Source organism: Vicugna pacos, chromosome 1, assembly GCF_048564905.1.
Source record: "Vicugna pacos chromosome 1, VicPac4, whole genome shotgun sequence".
Lineage (NCBI taxonomy): Eukaryota > Metazoa > Chordata > Mammalia > Artiodactyla > Camelidae > Vicugna > Vicugna pacos.
The window spans coordinates 2,669,567-2,686,738 of NC_132987.1; the positions used below are offsets into that span (position 1 = coordinate 2,669,567).

Below are 17,172 nucleotides of genomic sequence, written 5' to 3' on the forward strand. Positions count from 1 at the left end.
AGGCTTATGCAGGCGGAGCTGGTGCCTGCCCACTGCTGGCTGAAGCTTGGTCCTGGTCTTCTGGTGGGTAGGGTTGTGTCTAGGGGTGTGTCTAGTGGCTCAGGAAGTCTGCTGATGGATGGGGCTAGATCTTGGTGCTGATGATGCAGTCTAGACTCCAGGAAAGCTCATGTAGATGAACACTCCCGGAATGTCTGCCACCAGCTTTTATGTCCCCTGGGTGAGCTGCAGGCTTCCCCTACATTCCCAGGAAACCTTCCAAAACCAGCAGGCAGGCCTGACCCAGGTTCATATGAAATCACTGCCTCTGCCCTTGGACCTAGCACACTTGAGATTCTATGTATGCGTCCCAAGAGAATGGAGTCTCTGTTTCCCCCAGTCCTGTGGGGCTCCTGGAGCCAAGCCCCGCTGGCCTTCAAATCCTAATGTCCTGGGGTCTCCTTCTCTTCCCATTGCCAGAACCCTGGGCTGGGGAGCCTGGCGTGGGGGTCAGAACTCTCATTCCTGTGGGAGGGCCTCTGCAACTTAATGTTTTTCAGCTGGTGGATCTCCCACCCCGGGGGTATGGGGCCCGATTATATCGAGAGCACGCCCCTCCTACCGTCCTGCTGTGGTGCCCTCTTTATGTTGCCAGCTGCAGAAGATAAGATCTTCTTTGCTAAGTTCCAGGCTTTTTTTCCGATGGTTGTTTAGCAGCCAGTTGTGCTTTCGTTGTAGTCACGAGGAGAGGGGAGCGCTTGGTCCTAGCATTCCACCAGCTTCCACGTGCTCATTTTAGATTCGGTGTCGCCAGTCCCTTCCCTTTTTTCCTTTAAAGTGGTATTTGCCAAACAGTATCATAGGTTCAAAGGATTCACTTCTTTTTTATTTTTAAATTGCCAAGCATTTATTTTTCAAATATATTCTAAAGTTCAGTGTTAAGTGGAAATATTTGTTAAGTTTCTGAAGCAGAATTTCAGGAAAACATTTGATATTATGATGATAAATGTTTGCTCTTCTTAGATGTTAATCTTGCCAAGTTTATAGTGGCTTTTCAGTGAGTATATGTTAAGTGTCTGTTTTAGCTCTTTGATCAGGAATAAGCATTATTTTGAGTTTTTGAGGCTGAAAAGAATTACGTTCAGGCATGCCTCGGAGATACTGCAGTTCGGGTCCAGGCCACCGCAGTAAAGCGAGTCACACGCATTGTTTGGTTCTCCAGTGCACATAGAAGTTACCTTTGCACTGTACTGTAGTCTCTTAGTGTTATGTCTAAAAACACCACATATGTACCTTAATTTAAAAATACTTCATGGCTGAAAAGTGCTGACCATTAGTATCTGTGGAGCATGGTGAGACCAGGCGTGCCATATACGCCATGATGTGTTCAGTTGACTAATGTGAGAAAGCTGTACCTGAATTATTCGTATACACATAACCTTTGACCTGTGATTTGATAATACTCGGCTGTTATATTCTATACGTACTTGTGTTTGTGTGGAATTCTTGATTTATCTAAAACAAACTATCTTATTCATGTGGGCTTAACTTTCTGATAACTCTGTTAAATGCACAGCAAAGTCCTTGTGGAAATAACATAGTTTTTGTAATCTGTGGCGTGTGGTCCCGTTTGTAAGTGTCCTGAAATATGCTCTGTCTATTTAGTAGTAGCCAGCTATGCTATGTGTAGGGGACACTACTTCAAAACTGTGTTCACATGTTATCTATTAAAAGGTAAAACGTGTTCATCGCAAGCGTCTATAAAAATATACCTAGTAGAGTCTAAAATTCATTCTGGTCCTTTCATTGTGTCATTTGTCCTGATGTATTTGACAGTCAGAGACAAGCCTTAATCATGCTTGAACCTTAGTATTGCTTCTGCCTAACTGAAGAACATTTCTCTAGTTAGCAGAGTTTGAAAATAGAATGGTTTTGTTAAAATTGAAATGTTAGAATTTTAAGAAATTGTTAGTCTCTTTTTTTATTTCTCTGTTGGCTTCAGAGTCAGACCTTGAAACCAAGATCCATCTTCTAAAAGTCAAATTTCTTTAGTATTTAGGACAAGATTGCTGTTTTATTTCATGTTCTGTATACACTGCTGCCTAACATAGTCCCCTGAAACAATGAACACGTCTCCCCTTGCTGTGGTTTGGGTGGGCACATGGTCCGTGCAGCTCAGCGGGGGCTGTGGGCCCAGGGGCTCAGCCCAGGCGGGTGTCAGGTCCACAGCTGCTGGTGGGAGATGTGCTCCCACGGGACCATCCATGGCCAGCTCGTGTCCAGCAGCAGCTTCCTTCAGGGCCTCGCAAGCAAGAGGGTGCAGAGATGGAGCTGGTCCCTGGGACCGAGGCCACTTTTGTGGGTTTATTCCCTGCTGGGTACACCCAGACTCTAGGGAGATGATTGATCACACGGGGGCATGTGTGCCAGAGGTGGGCTCTCAGTGGCTCCTGCCACGTCTCCTCTGAGTACCCTGAACTTCTGAAGGGACCCACTTCCCCTGCCTTGTGTCCTAGGGTGATGGCGCTCCCCCTGCTTAGCTCGCTGTTGTCCCGCGATCGTGAACCAGTCATTTCACGTAGATGAGACTCCAGGAAGGTGCAGACCAGGGCAGAGGGGAGCGCATGTTCATTTGCAGTTTCGCTCGAATGGCCTTTCCTCATTGTTTAGATAAGGAGCTTTGTCAAGCTCTCAGGTACTGCCAGAGGGAGCAGTTGGGAATCTCTTACCCTGTGTTGATTATGTAAATTCTGTTTGCCTTTTTCAGAATCGGCAAAGGTTTTCAAGGTGTCATGAAGAGATGGGGATTTAAAGGCCAGCCCGCTACTCATGGTCAGACGAAAACCCACCGGAGACCTGGAGCTGTTTCAACTGGAGTAAGTATAACCTTGTGATCCTCCTTTACAGCCAAAGTTTCAGCCTCTGTGCGCAGAGGGCTTCAGTCTGTCCAGGGGACCGGGCTGTAATTTGAACGTGACCCCAGGTGAGTCCTGGCCTCACTTTGTCACATGGTGACGGCCTGGCTGGCCACAGCCAGGACCCTGGGGACTCTCCTGCCTGCTTCCTCATTCCTGTCTCTGTCTCCCCTCCCACACTCTCGAGCCAGCTGCAGGAAACAGGGTCAGAGTGCCCTCCCTGGTCCCTCACAGTTGGATTTTGTCTGTACAGAGTACTGAGAGACCATAGGGAAGGGTTGCTAAGGACAGTATAATGATGCGAGGGAAAAGTAGTGGAGAAAAAGTGGAGACAGACGGTGAAAGTGCAGGAAATAGAGGGGGAGTTGTGTGTTGCTGACCTAGTCCCCTGGACCTCTGGGACTGGTCTGACGCTGGTCCCAGAGGTACGGCGAAAAGGGCCTGCAGGAGCCTTATCCTTGAGACCATGAGAGATGCAAATTCAGTCTCTAAAGCTTGCTAATATATTCTCCCTCTCGTAAGAGAGATACAGATGAAAGCCACTCTTGAGCGAGTTTCTCACCCAGCGGATTGGGCTGGCAAGCTGCTCACTTTTTGCCACTCCATTGGCAGGAGTGTGGGGAAGCAGGCACCCTCGCCTGTCGCTGGCGGGAATGTAAAATAGTGTGTCCTCTGTGGAGGGAAACGTGGCAGGCACTGTCTAGCAAGGCTGCACATTTGCCTTTGACGCAGGAGTCCCACTTCTGGGACTTTACCCGGTATGTGTTCTCCCAAAGGTATAAAGTACGTCTGCACAGAATTAGTCTTTGTAACATTTGTCAGGAGACTAGGGAGACACGACAGCTAAGACCCCAGACTTGGAGAAACGCTCGAAAGGACATTACAGTTGTCAGAGTTCTAGTGTGGCTGGTAGATTAGCTAATGTGTTACATTTCCTGAGTTTCATAACTGCTGTGCGTATGTAAGAGAGTGTCCTTGTTCTTAGGAGACACACACTGAACTACTTGCAGGTAAAGGAGCATCGTGTCTGCTGCCACGTTGCAGGGGGGGTGGGGCGGGGGCTGGACCTGCGCAGAGACCCTGGACGGCGCGTCAGCTGGAGGGGTGACCTCCAGCATGTATGGAATTTGTTTTGGGTGGATGGAAATGTTTCAAAACTGATTATGATAATACACAACTCTGAATGTACTAAAAACATTAAACTGTATACTTTAAATGGCTGAAGTGTGGTATGTGAATTTTATCTTATTACAGCTCTTTAAAAAAATTAGGCCTATAGGAGAACCGAATCTTATGACTCGAGTTAGTTATTCTTCATGAAATACACTGTTCTGTTTGTAAATGCTTCTTCCATTAGCTATTAAACAGCCTGAGTCAGGGTGTAGTTTTAACAAGTGTAAGTTTACTTGGGGAGGGCAGAGTCCTTTTTACTAAGGTCATGCTAAGCACGGTGTTTGTAGAATAAGTAAGTGACAGCCTGTAATACTCAGAATTGGCTTTAAACTGTTGCTGCATAGTAACCAACTCTGCTGATAGGCTGAGCTGCTTCCGCTGGGAGTTTCACCTGTTGTGAGAACAGTGATGCAGTTGTTTTTATTTCAAGAACTTGTGTCATGAGCAGCTTTCCACTGTGGATGTAATTCAGATTTGCTTTTTTAGATGTGGAATATGATCCACTATCAAAGCTAAAATCAGATGATGTGCGGCTGTTTGATTTACATGAGTTAGAGATGGCCAGGGCCGGCCAAGCAAGCCCGGAGCTCTGATAACTAACTGTCCTTTAATCATTCTGTGGGACGACAGAAACATCAAAAGCAGGGCTGGGAGGGTAGGACCGTTACGGCAGCAGAGCTGTGGGTGTTCATGCAGGTTACTGAAAACAGGCCAGGCGGGCAGTCTTTTTCTTACAGTGACGTTGTGACTTGTTTCTATGTCCTTTGTTGTTTTTGTTTTTACTTCTTAAACCATGATTGGCTCAGTTACTCTCATGTTACTGAGTTTTTCTCTTAAATGTGTTCTTAGTCTATATTTTTGTTGTTTTAATCTAGTTTAGAAATTCTCTAGGAGTCAGTTTGATTGAATCCACATTTAGTTCTTTACCGGGGCCTAGCAAAACATGGGGGAGAACATTTTAATGGCTTATATCTTACTTGCATGTTGGTTTCATGGGTACTCTGAAATTGAAGGTACTAGTAAAAGTGCAAATGTGGTTCCTCCTTTAGGATGTTGCCAGAGTCTGGCCTGGAGCTAAAATGCCGGGACCCCTGGGGAACATCGACAGGACAGCATTTGGACTGAGAGTAAGTGTCTGCAGTGGCCCTTTTAGGGATGGTGACAGCAGTGCCCCAGGGCAGAGGCACCGGACTCCGTATTTTCTTTATGGGGTGGTCTTGGCCATGTGTGTTCATTTAACATCCAAGCCATTGAATATGCACGCATTAAAAAGGAAAATTAGTTGTCTGCTGTTTGATCTGGAAGGTTTCCATAGGGTGGTGTTGCACGAAAGAAAATTCTGAGCATTGCGTTCAGTAAGCGCTCTGACAGAGTGAACAGGAGCCCCACGTGTATGTGCCGCTGAGCCCCATATAAGCACAGAGACTGGACGGTTACACACCAGAGTATTCTGAGTAAATGTCAAATATGTGGGTGCATGTAAGAGACAGTTAAAACAGGGAAAGGTAGTACTAAAAAAAAGCATTATGGCATATACATCCATTTTTATAGAATGATTGTGTTTAACTTGAGGAATATATGTGATATCTAAGTGAAAATGAGTTGAACCATAATGGGTGTCATATATTTTTATGAAAACAACTCACGTGTACATGTGTATGAAAAGCATACAAAGTGCAAAGAAGGAAATAAACCACTGGGAAGAGCGCCCCCTAGAGAGAACCACTGGTAAGTGACATTTTGGTGCGTATTCTTCCAGCGTCTGTTCTAGGTGTGCTTTAGTTATAAATTTTGACCACCAAAAAAGAAGGTTTTGTAAATTTTATATAGTGTAAGATTTTTTTCCCCTCTCCTATTGCTCTTATACTTGCCAGGGGCACCTATTTTTGTCCGTGTGTGCACGTGTGTACAGAAGAGACTTCAGTATCCGGAGGATTTAACATTTAGCCATAATTACATACGAGCTATGGGTCAGGCTCGATTCCCACCCCCCACCTAAATGTTTTCTCCATGTGACGATCTGTTTGAAAGCCATCTGCTCAGCACACTGGTTAAAAATTAGACCCAGAGACGTAGTGGCTTCCTAGTTCCTAGTTGCAGCAAGCTAGTATTGACTAAATAACTAAAAATAAGTTTCCGCTTGTTAATCTCTCTGGCACCAGAATGTTGAGACATGAGTTTTCTGCCCCGTCCATGAGACGTCCCTGCTGTCCTTACAGCACACGTCCGTGGGACCTGAGTTTTTTCAGTTCTCATTGAGCATTTTAAGTTGCTACCATGATTAGGACTTTACAGGCTACTAAGAGCCTAGGATTATGTTTGTTTTAATGTAAGTATACTTTCAAACTTTTAACTCTTACTTAAAGTTTGATTTCATTTCTACTTTAGGTGTGGAGAATAAACACAAAGCACAATATAATCTACGTAAACGGCTCTGTACCAGGACACAAAAACTGCTTAGTCAAGGTTCGTAGAGCTGCCTTTATTTTCCTTGTTCAGATACGTGGGTGTGCGCCACTCTGTCACCAGAAGTGTGACTGGAAAATAAGTGGCTGTTTTTCCCCATGTTTCCTGCTAACTTTTCCACTTTTGAGTAGCAACTGAGTGAAAAAAAACTGCACAAAATAATCTTTAGTCTATGTCTCTAAAACCACGAACCTGCAAGAGGGGAGGACCAGTAAGCACAGAGCTCTTCATAAATACAGAAAGGATATTAGGAGAAGGAGTACAAGACACATAGGACACCTTCCAGAATATCAGTGTATCTGTCCTTCGAAAAAATAACTTTTTCATTTTTTAAGAGTACTTTGACACAGGAATTGGAAATATATGGGTGGAAGTTAAATGAAAATCAACAAGAAGGGTGGCTTAAGACTTTCTTTTATTGCACTTAACTGTATTGTGTTTGCAGAATATTGAGTTGTTTCTGGTTGTTGAAGTACAGATGATTTACAATGTTGTTAGTTTCAGGTGTACAGCATAGTGATTCAGTTATATATATATATATATTTTCATTATAGGTTATTACAAGATACTGAATATAGTTCCCTGTGCTGTGCCATAGAACCTTGTTTATCTATTTTATATACATTAGTAATCCTGAACTCCTGATTTCTCTCTCCCTACCCCCTTTCCCCCGCCCGGTTAACTGTAAGTTTGTTTTCTATGTGAGTCTTTCTGTTTCGTAAATAGGTTCGTTTGTGTCATATTCTAAATTCCACATATAAGTGATAGCATATGGTATTTTTCTCCCTTTCTGGCTTACTTCACTTAGACTGATGATCTCCAGGTCCATCCATGTTGTTGCAAATGGCATTTTTTATTCTTTTTTATGGCTGAGTGGTATTCCATTGTATAAATATACCGCAGCTTCTTTATCCAGTCATCTATCGATGGACACTTAGGTTGTTTCCATTCCTTGGCTCTTGTAAATAGTGCTGCTGTGAGTATTGGGGTGCATGTGCCTTTTTGATTTAGAGTTTCTTCAGGACACATGCCCAGGAGTGGGACTGCTGGATCACAGGGTAAGTCTGTTTTTAGTTTTCTGAGGAATCTCCATACTGTTTTCCATAATGGCTGCACCAAACTACATTCCCACCAGCGGTGTAGGAGAGTTCCCTTTTCTCCACACCCTCTCCAGCATTTATCATTCGTGGACTTTTGACTGATGGCCATTCTGACTGGTGTGAGGTGATACCTCATTGTAGTTTTGATTTGCATTTCTCTGATAATTAGCAATATTGAGCATTTTTTCATGTGCCTTTTGACCATATGTATATCTTCATTGGAGAATTTCTCGTTTAGATCTGCCCTTTTTTGGATTGGGTTGTTTGTTTTTTTGTTGTTAAGTTGTATGAGCTGTTTATACATTCTGGAAATTAAGCTCTTATCACATCATTTGCAAATATTTTCCCCCATTTTATAGGTTGTCTTTTTGTTTTGCTTATGGTTTCCTTTGCTATGCAAAAGTGTGTAAGTTTAATTAGGTCCCATTTGTTAATTTTTACTTTTATTTCTGTTGCCTGGGTATATTGCCCTAGAACATTGCTAAGATTTATGTCAGATGTTTTGCCTAGGTTTTCTTACAGATTTATAGTGTCTTGTCTTATGTTTAAGTCTTTAAGCCATTTTGAGTGTGTGGTGTGAGGAAGTAGCCTAAGTTCACTGATTTACATGCAGCTGTCCAGTTTTCCAACACCATTTGCTGAAGAAACTGTCTTTTCTCCATTGTATATTCTTGCCTCCTTTGCTGAAGATTGACTGTAAGCGTGTGGGTTTATTTCTGGGCTCTCTGTTCTGTTCCATGATCCTTTTGTCTGTTTATTGATTTGGCAGTTCCAGGGCTTCTGTGATTCCATATAAATTTAGGATTATTTTTCCTACATCTGTGAAAAATATCCTGAGTAATTTGGTTAAGAGTTTGTATTAAATCTGTAGATTGCTTTGAGTAGTATGGCCACTGTAACAGTATTAATGCTTCCAATCCAAGAACATGGGCTAGTTTTACGTCTTTAATTTCCCTTATTGATGTTTTATAGTTCTCAGCATATAAAATCTTCACCTCCTGGTCAGGTTGATTCCTAAGTATTTTATTGTTTTGGATGCAGTTTTAAAAGGGATTGTTTACTTTCCCTTGCTGACATTGTTAGTGTAAAGAAATGCAACAGATTTCTCTATGTTAATCTTGTATCCTTGCTGAATTCTTTCTTTTATCAGTTCTAGTAGTTTTTGTGTGGTGTCTCTAGTTTTCAATATATACTATAGTATCATCTGTATATAGTGATAATTTTACCTCTTTTCCAATTTGGATCCCTCTTCCTTGTCTGACTGCTGTGGCCGGGACTTCCAAGACCTTGTTGAATAGAAGAGGTGAGAGTGGGCGTTCTTGTTCCAGTTTAGCAGGAAGGCTTTCAACTTCTCATCATTAAGTGTTATGTTATAGTGGTTGTGGGTTTGTCATAAATAGCTTTTATTGTGTTGAGATATGTTCCCCTGCTAAGGTAGACATTTTAAGGTGTATTACTACTACTAGCATTGCTCTGATTACACATTTAAGTGTTTTCCTTTAAACTATTCATGTTCATTTTTGTGTTCAAAACAAAGAAAACATTGTACAGGATAGATTTGAAAAAAAAGTTCTTAAGGTCTCCGACTTATTTCTATCAAGTAAACTGCAAAATAAATATTCTGCCTGGGCTTTAAGCCAACATAATACAAAGTGAGAGCTCACTTCTGAATTTTAGTCTTCCATTCTCCATTCTGAAAATAAATTTGTAATAAAAGTGGTATCAGCAGTTCCCAGAAATAGATCCTTCACTATTTGTCCAACAGTAATAACAAAAGTAGGTTGAAACTTGGGTTTTTCAGATTGGGTCTTTTTCTATGTGTTCTTTTCATTTCTTAAGGTAGGTTCCATTACTAGGACAGGTACAGTATTTCTTTTAATCTTACAGTAATTAACATTCCCTTTTTAGAACTCTTCACTTTGGATTATTCTCATTTTCCTTAAAGAAATGCATTTGATTAATGCTTAGAAGATTTTTTGGGTTTTGGTGGGTTTACATAAGTTTCCAGTGTCCAGGTGACCCAGTCACATATGCAGTGACAGTGGTGGAAGCCGGCAGGGGTGACCAGGTCAGCTGTGTTCAAAACGGCCATGTGTTCAATGGTTCTGATCCGGATGTTAGAGACAGTTTATAACCAACAGAATTCATTACTCAGGTTCCCCGCCCACTTCCCTATGATGGGTGAGGGCCTGCTGTCACTGAAGATGGCAGTTCCGAAAGAGGAGTCCAGACACAGCCTGAGAAACCGCAGCATGAGAGCAGTGTCTAGGCACTTTGAACTTTTAACATTCTAGTGAATATGTTTCCAACAAATTTTGATAAATCTTTTCACTCTTTTGTAACCCTAAATGTCTATCCCAAACATTAGGTGTGGGGGTTTGGGGAGTGTCTTACATGTTCTCTGAAGATTCACCCACTGTTCCACTCTCCCAGGGGTCGCCCAGCAGAGGGATAAGCCCCTTGCCCTTGGAGGCCGAGGCTGCCTGCTGGGCGAGCAGCCTCGTCAGCGCCAGCTCCCTCCAGGGGACCTCGTGGCTCCTCAGAGTACAGGGCACAGGGCTGCTGGGAACTGTGTTCTTCACTCAACTTAGTAAGCTCGTCTCAGGGCTGACCAGCCTGTTTAGCTAATGTAAGCTTTGTGTGGTCTGGATTCACTAAATGCACTTAGAGCATCTGTCGTGTGTTAGTGATGCTGACATATTTGACATATTTGCATGTCACGTCCCTACAGCCTAATTTATAATTTAAGTTTATTTTCAGATTTGCCTGGCTTTTTTGTGCTTCCTACGCTCACCTTTCCTCAAAGGATTTGGACTGCTTTGCCAATACACATAGATATAAAAGAACAAGGTAGATAGTCGAGGGAGTCCTGAAGGCAGGGAAACACCAAAGTCGGGGTGAGAGTGACCGCACACCTACCGTAGTGTCATGCACGTTCCTTCAAGGGGGACCGCCCCATTGTAGGGGAGATGTCAGCGTTTGTGTTTCAGATCAGTGCATTGCAGGACTGTGTCAGTGACCTTTAAATAGGTAAGTACTGCGTCCATCCCAAATGTTCCTCAGCTAGGACAGAGCTGTAAAACGTCCATGCCTGAGGATGCACAGTTATCAGATGAGCACATAATGTTTTTTGTGTTTATTTGCTTGGGTTTTATTTTCAGTTATAAATTCTGAGATAAATTGGTAAGAATGTAACTTGTTTTTTTCCAAGTTCAAGTTTAACCCACGATTAGGAATTTATTCTCTTCTGGGCAACTTACTAATAATTTCTTGAAACAATTTTAATGAGAAATTCTGTACTTAGCTATTCCTCGCTGCTGTGTACTTTACTTCAACCAAATAACAATCATTTTGGTAGTAAGAAATGAGTAACCTTTACTCTGTATAACTTATGTCTAATGTTTTATTTCTCTGAATGGATGCTGTCTGTAGAATGAGTCAAACTTTGAAAACTCTAGTAATGTTTTCCAAAAATCAAGAAAAATTCTAGATCATATTTGCACTGTTTCTCAGTTTATGAATTTACAAATGTTGTTAGATTTTTAGAACGTAGAGTTATAGAGCTGTTTTAAAGATTTATGGGTTTATTATTTTTGTTAAATACTATTCTGTCCTTAGCTTGTCAATGAGAATATGACTTGTTAAATTTACATGGTGTTTTTGTTGGTCAGAATTAAGAGCACATAATTCAACATAAGTTTTAGTAATAGGAAAATTAGCGTATATTCAACACAATACAAAAAAAATCTATGGTAGAAAATAAAAACAGATGGTATGAGTAGATGATAAAATCAATACATAAGAAGTAGATAGTAATACCTTTTAAGTGTATAGTTTGTCAGTTCTTTATATTTGAAAAATCAGTTGAGATATAATTGGTATTTATGTAGTGATTGTAGAATATAATTTATCCTGTTGGGCAGTTCTAGTTACAGGTAAAGTCTAATCAGAGTTGTTTTACTCTTAGGAGATGGCTGGCTAACGTGAGGATGGTTGTCTTTGTGTCATTGGATGAATTGAATTTTGGGGGATAAAAAATACACATTGAGTTTCTTTTACTTTATATATAAACAGCTGTGTTATTCACATTAGAAAATGTAGGAACAGATATTCCTTGATTATGAGTAAAACATGCTGACTTAATTGGTATCACTTATTAGTAAGAGCTTTGCCTCCTCCCCCTCAGATCAAAGACTCCATACTTCCTGCGCATAAGGATTTGGGTAAAAATCTGCCATTCCCTACATATTTCCCTGACGGAGATGAAGAGGAGCTACCAGAGGATTTGTATGATGAAAGCGTGTGTCTGCCTGGAGCCCCGTCCATTACGTTTGCCTGACCTCGCAGCTGGTGAGTTCTGATGAGCAGGACGGGGGTGTAACCAGGAACTGTGTTCTCCCAGTTACAGCACACTTACTGTCTTTGTCAAGGGCATAAATACATGTATCATTCACCCCCCAATTGAGTTGAATTTTGTTCAAAAAAACTGCCACATTACACATAAATCAGTTAAGTAGATTGAATATGCACATTCAGATACACTGGAAGTTTGCATATTAGCAAAATCTTTGTAACTTGTGGGCTGCTTTTTTTTTTAAACTATGTATTTGTCAAGGTATCCTAAATGTTTATAAATTTATAAATTTAACATCTTTTACTAAAGAAAGTTGTCTGTCTTTGGGAAAGGGTGGCTGTCAAGCTGCATCAAATCATATGGGGATTCCCACATACTTGTGGTCAACTAATCTTCAAAGGAGGGGGCAAAAATATACCATGGAGAAAAGACAAGTCTCTTCAGCAAATGCTGTTGGGAAAACTAGACAGCCACATGGAAATCAATGAAATTAGAACACTTCCTCACACCATGCACAAAAATAAACTCAAAATGGCTTAAAGACTTAAACATAAGACAAGATACCATAAAACCTCTAGAAGAAAACATGGGCAAAACCTTCTGGCATAAATCATAGCAATGTTCTCCTAGGGCAGCCTACTCAGGTAACAGAAATAAAAGCAAAAATAAATAAATGGGACTAATCAAACTTAAGCTTTTGCACAGAAAAGGAAACCCTAAGCAAAACAAAATGATAGTCTGTGGAATGGGAGAAGATATTTGCAAAAGATGAGACTTGTCTGACAAGGGCTTAATCTCCAGAATATATAAACAGCTCATACAACTTAAGAAAAAAGCAAACAACTCAATCCAAAAATGGGCAGATCTAAATGAGAAATTCTCCAATGAAGACATACAAATGGCCAATAGGCACACGAAAAAATGCTCAATATCACTAATTATCAGAGAAATACAAATCAAAACTACATTGAGGTATCACCTTAAACTAGTCAATGGCCATCAGTCAAAAGTCTGGGAATGATAAATGCTGGAGAGGGTGTGGAGAAAAGGGAGCCCGCCTACACTGTTGGTGGAAATGTAGTTTGGTACAGATGTTATGGAAAACAGTATGGAGATTCCTCAAAAAATGTAAAATAGACTTAATCATATGATCCAGCAATCCCACTCCTGGGCATATATCCAGAAGGAACCCTACTTCAGGATGACACCTGCACCCCAATGTTCATAGAAGCACTGTTTACAATAGCCAAGACATGGAAGCAACCTAAATGTCCATCGACAGATGACTGGATGAAGAAGCTGTGTTACGTTTATACAATGAATACTACTCAGCCATTAAAAAGAATGAAATAATGCCATTTGCAGCAACATGAATGGACCTGGAGATTATCGTACTAATTGAAGTAAGTCAGAGAAGGACAAATATATCACTTATATGTAGAATCTGAAAAATAGGACAAATATATTTACAAAACAGACTCATGTAGAAAATAAATTATGGTTGGTTACCAAAGGGAAAAAGGAGGGGGGATAAATTAGGAGAGGAGCTGAGATTTACAGATACAAACTATATGCCATAGTCCCCATATGATTTTTTTGTTGTTAACCTATTTAGGTAAACCATTTTCTGAGCCCTAAAAAGAAAAGGGAATTGATTTTTATTTGAATTATAGAAACATGTATGTCATAGTTAAAGGCCTGTCAAGGACAATAAAATCATAAGTTAAGGCCCTTATTTACACTCCTGTTGGAAGGCATAGCTGTTTTTAGTTATATTACTCAGCTGTAAGATGGGTGAAATTATTTTTCCTTGATACTTTCCAAAAATGATTTTAAATGGCCTGGTTTTGTACATTCTACAAATTAATCACTTGTTACTCAAAAGTGTTAATGGCTGCTGGATTTCTCTTCATCGTATGAAATGAAAATCTGCTTACCAATGGCTACTTATGACAAATAATTAAGCTTAACAGTCTAAGTATAAATAAGCAGGCCTCATTTAACTGCTCGATTTCCTCTGGACTATACTGGGGACCCACAGAATATAACAATTCCAGGTGTCTCCAGAGACGTGGGTCACATGGCCACTCAAGTGTCAGGTCTCCATGTGCTCTTCTGATCACTAAGGAATTTGTTACTTAGCAGGTCAGCAGTCATTTCCTGCCCATGTTCTGTTTCTCTCATTCTCAATTTTAAATCCAAATGTAGCTACCTCTCTTTTAAAAGTTTTCATTTATGCTTCATCTCATTTCATTAATGATTTGTGGCCACTGACAAGAGATCCATGCCTTAAACTAGTAAAGTAAGGGGAAAACGTGTTGGATGATATACGTGAGAATAGGTGGGCGGTGGGAAGGAATGGTGCCAGTATAACACAGATGAGCCGGCTGTGCAGTTATTTCACTTGGTGTGGCTCTGAGCTCCCAGGGTGCCAAAGGAAAGCAAGTAACAATCTGTTATGTGTTTCTCTTTAATCATGAGTTCCTCAAGAGGAATCATTTTAAATTGTAGTTAAGTCTTAATGGCATGCCTTTTTTTTAAAAATCAAAAACAAAAATAACTTACTAAGCTAGAAATTCCTGATTTTGTTAAAAGATGAGCAAACATCATATTCAGGGGTAAAAATACTAGACACACTCTAGTCAGCAGTCAAACAAGGATACTTTCTACTGCTTCTTTTCAGCGATGTACTTGGAGGTCTTCACCAATGTAGGTAGACAAGAAAAAGAATGATATAAATATTGGAAAGTGAGGACAAATCTCATTTCTAAGGAATATGGTCAATCTACTAGAAAATCAGTCTATTGATAGAACTGTCAGAGCCAATGAAGACAGTTCTGGTGACCAAATGTAGCCTTAACATACAAACATACAACAGCGGTATTTAACTGGAAAATTACATGGGAGGAAAACGGATACCGTCCACAATAGCGATTTTAAAAAAGGTTACTGAGGAAAAGGCCTGACAACCATGCTGATGTCTTACTGGAGAAGATGAAACACTGAAGGACATGAAAGAAAATTTAAATAATGGAGAGGAGTGTCATGGCTGTGAATGAGAAGACCTAATACTATGCAGAAGTCAGTTCAGTTCTATTTTTAGAATCTCAAAAGGACTTACTATAAAACTGTTAAAACTGATTCTAAAATTATGTGTAAATACAATAATAACCAAACTTAAAATGGTGCCCATTAGTTAGGTATGTCCCATACCATGCTTAGTGATTATTTATACTTATTTAACTTTGAAATTCAGAATGCCTTAATTCCACTCCTTTAATTATCTGCATTTGACCAAAAGACTTCAGTGAACTTACAGTTGGGTCAAGATTGCTGATGAAGGCGTGGGAAGCAGCTGTTCCCCTGCTAGACAGATGAATGCTACAGCTGGGAGAATGTAAAATCCTGTTTCTGAATAAAAGCACCTACAGAGGCAGAGGGAAAGGAATCCCAGCATCTGAAAGCTGCCAGACGACAGGAGAGTGAGTGGAACCTGACTGTCTAAGGACCGTCTCCGCAGCCGCTGGCCGGGGCATGCGGGGTCGTGGAGAAGGCAGGGCGCCCCCTCCCCAGCCATCGCTGTCTGCCTCTAGAGTCTGCACGTCGACTGTGTACCACATCTGAGTTATAAGGAGAAATTTTAGGATCCTCTTTCAGGATCTTTCAGAACCGGACCAGGGCAGAGCATGCACCCCTACCCCCAGTCCCCACTGCCAGCACCTGTCTCCGAGGACGACCAGGACCCCGTTCCTGTGGACGTTCAGTGGCCAAGAAGCAGTGAGCTGCGTTCTGCTGAGCCCAGTGGAAGGGGGCGGCGCCTTCTCTACGCTGATGGGACACAAAAGCCAAAGTCCGCCTGGTTCTACAAACACGAAGCAAAACACACATGACTTTCTAGGAACCGTGGGTCTCTATTTCTGGCCGCAGCCCCTGTCAGTCATCACATACTCACCCGAGGGCAGTGGAACTTGGCCTACTGTGGGTAAGCAGTACACGGTCCCCCCTCTGTTTGGAGCCCAGGGTACTAGTGGCGACTCCTGAGCAGTGTTGACCCTAGGCAGCTGTGAAGCCGTGGCTCCCACGCAAGTCCTGGTCTGGGCCTGAACTCGATCCCCTATTAGATTTTACCTTGAAAAGAGGAAGCTTTTTGTAACCAAATGTCCCTCAGATTAGACCTGTGTTTAGCCTTGGTTGGTACTATCAGTTGTAAGACAGGTTAATAAATACAGGACATGGTATAAATTCTGTAGGCCTCAGGAAGGCCCGATGGTCCAGGCAAACCTGCTTTGAGAGCTACACTAAGTACTGGTTGTCCTTCCTTTCCAGGCCCTTACCTTACTGATGAGTGGAGCTGAAGTGGAAATGCCAGTGTGGGCGACTCCTGTCGTCATGGAGGGCCCCGGCACGGGGTGAAACTGGGGTGATGCCAGCTGTCACAACACTGAAGTGTCAGTGGAAGTGTTTCCCACAGCAGCTGTCAGGAGATTAAGTATTTCAGAGGCAATACCTAGTGTTTTTTGTAGCCTTTAATGCTGAGACACAGATCTGCTTTTCAACTTTTCACGAGGGGTGGAATATAAGGGTGATTTTCACAGCTTATTTCCAAAGATAAATTTGTGAGTGGAACCTGACTGTCTCAGGACATGATGAAATATGTAAGAACTATGGAGTTTTGTAACTTGGTCTTTGTATGTTTAATGTAGTAGCTGTTCCGACGGACACACACCCACACGTTAAGGCAGGCAGTCTGCATTTCTGAAATTGCAGGACACCTTTCATCAGTCTGTGGGAGACCTTGTTTTCCATTCAGCAGCTTACCCTGTTTAGTAATCAGAAGGCCCCCTCTTTAGATTAGGCCCTGATGGCAGAGCAGAAGGACCTTGGACTCACCTCTCAGGAACACAATAAAATCACTACTAATTGCTGAACAACCACTGGTATAAAAAACTGGAACCTGCAGAAAAAGATGAGCATCTAAAGACAGAAAGAAGGAACCACAGTGAGCTGTTAGGAAGTGCACACTCCCAGTATAATCACATCCCAACCCCCACGCGAGCAGCCCACAAGCAAGCATAACTGTATTCCAGAGGTGCCCCCACAGGAGGGAGCGTTCTGAGCCCAGGTCAGTCTCCCCAGCACAGGGGTACGTCTCAAGAACACGAGCCCCCAGAGCATTTGGCTTCGA

General features: G+C 41.8%; 1 protein-coding gene across 2 annotated transcripts in view; it reads left to right on the top strand.

Annotated features, from left to right (window-relative positions):
- Positions 1–16,665, top strand: part of MRPL3 (mitochondrial ribosomal protein L3) — a 45,826-nt gene extending 29,161 nt beyond the window's left edge. The window contains exons 7-11 of one of the 2 annotated variants that reach the window (XM_072971223.1): positions 2,747–2,855; positions 5,117–5,194; positions 6,456–6,533; positions 11,820–11,983; positions 16,314–16,665. In XM_072971223.1, the coding sequence (XP_072827324.1) occupies positions 2,747–2,855; positions 5,117–5,194; positions 6,456–6,533; positions 11,820–11,972 (418 nt within the window). In that variant the 3' untranslated portion in view covers positions 11,973–11,983; positions 16,314–16,665. The remainder of the gene's footprint in view (positions 1–2,746; positions 2,856–5,116; positions 5,195–6,455; positions 6,534–11,819; positions 11,984–16,313) is intronic. The other variant, XM_072971225.1, reaches the window with a different exon arrangement.
- The last annotated feature ends 507 nt before the right edge of the window (positions 16,666–17,172 follow it).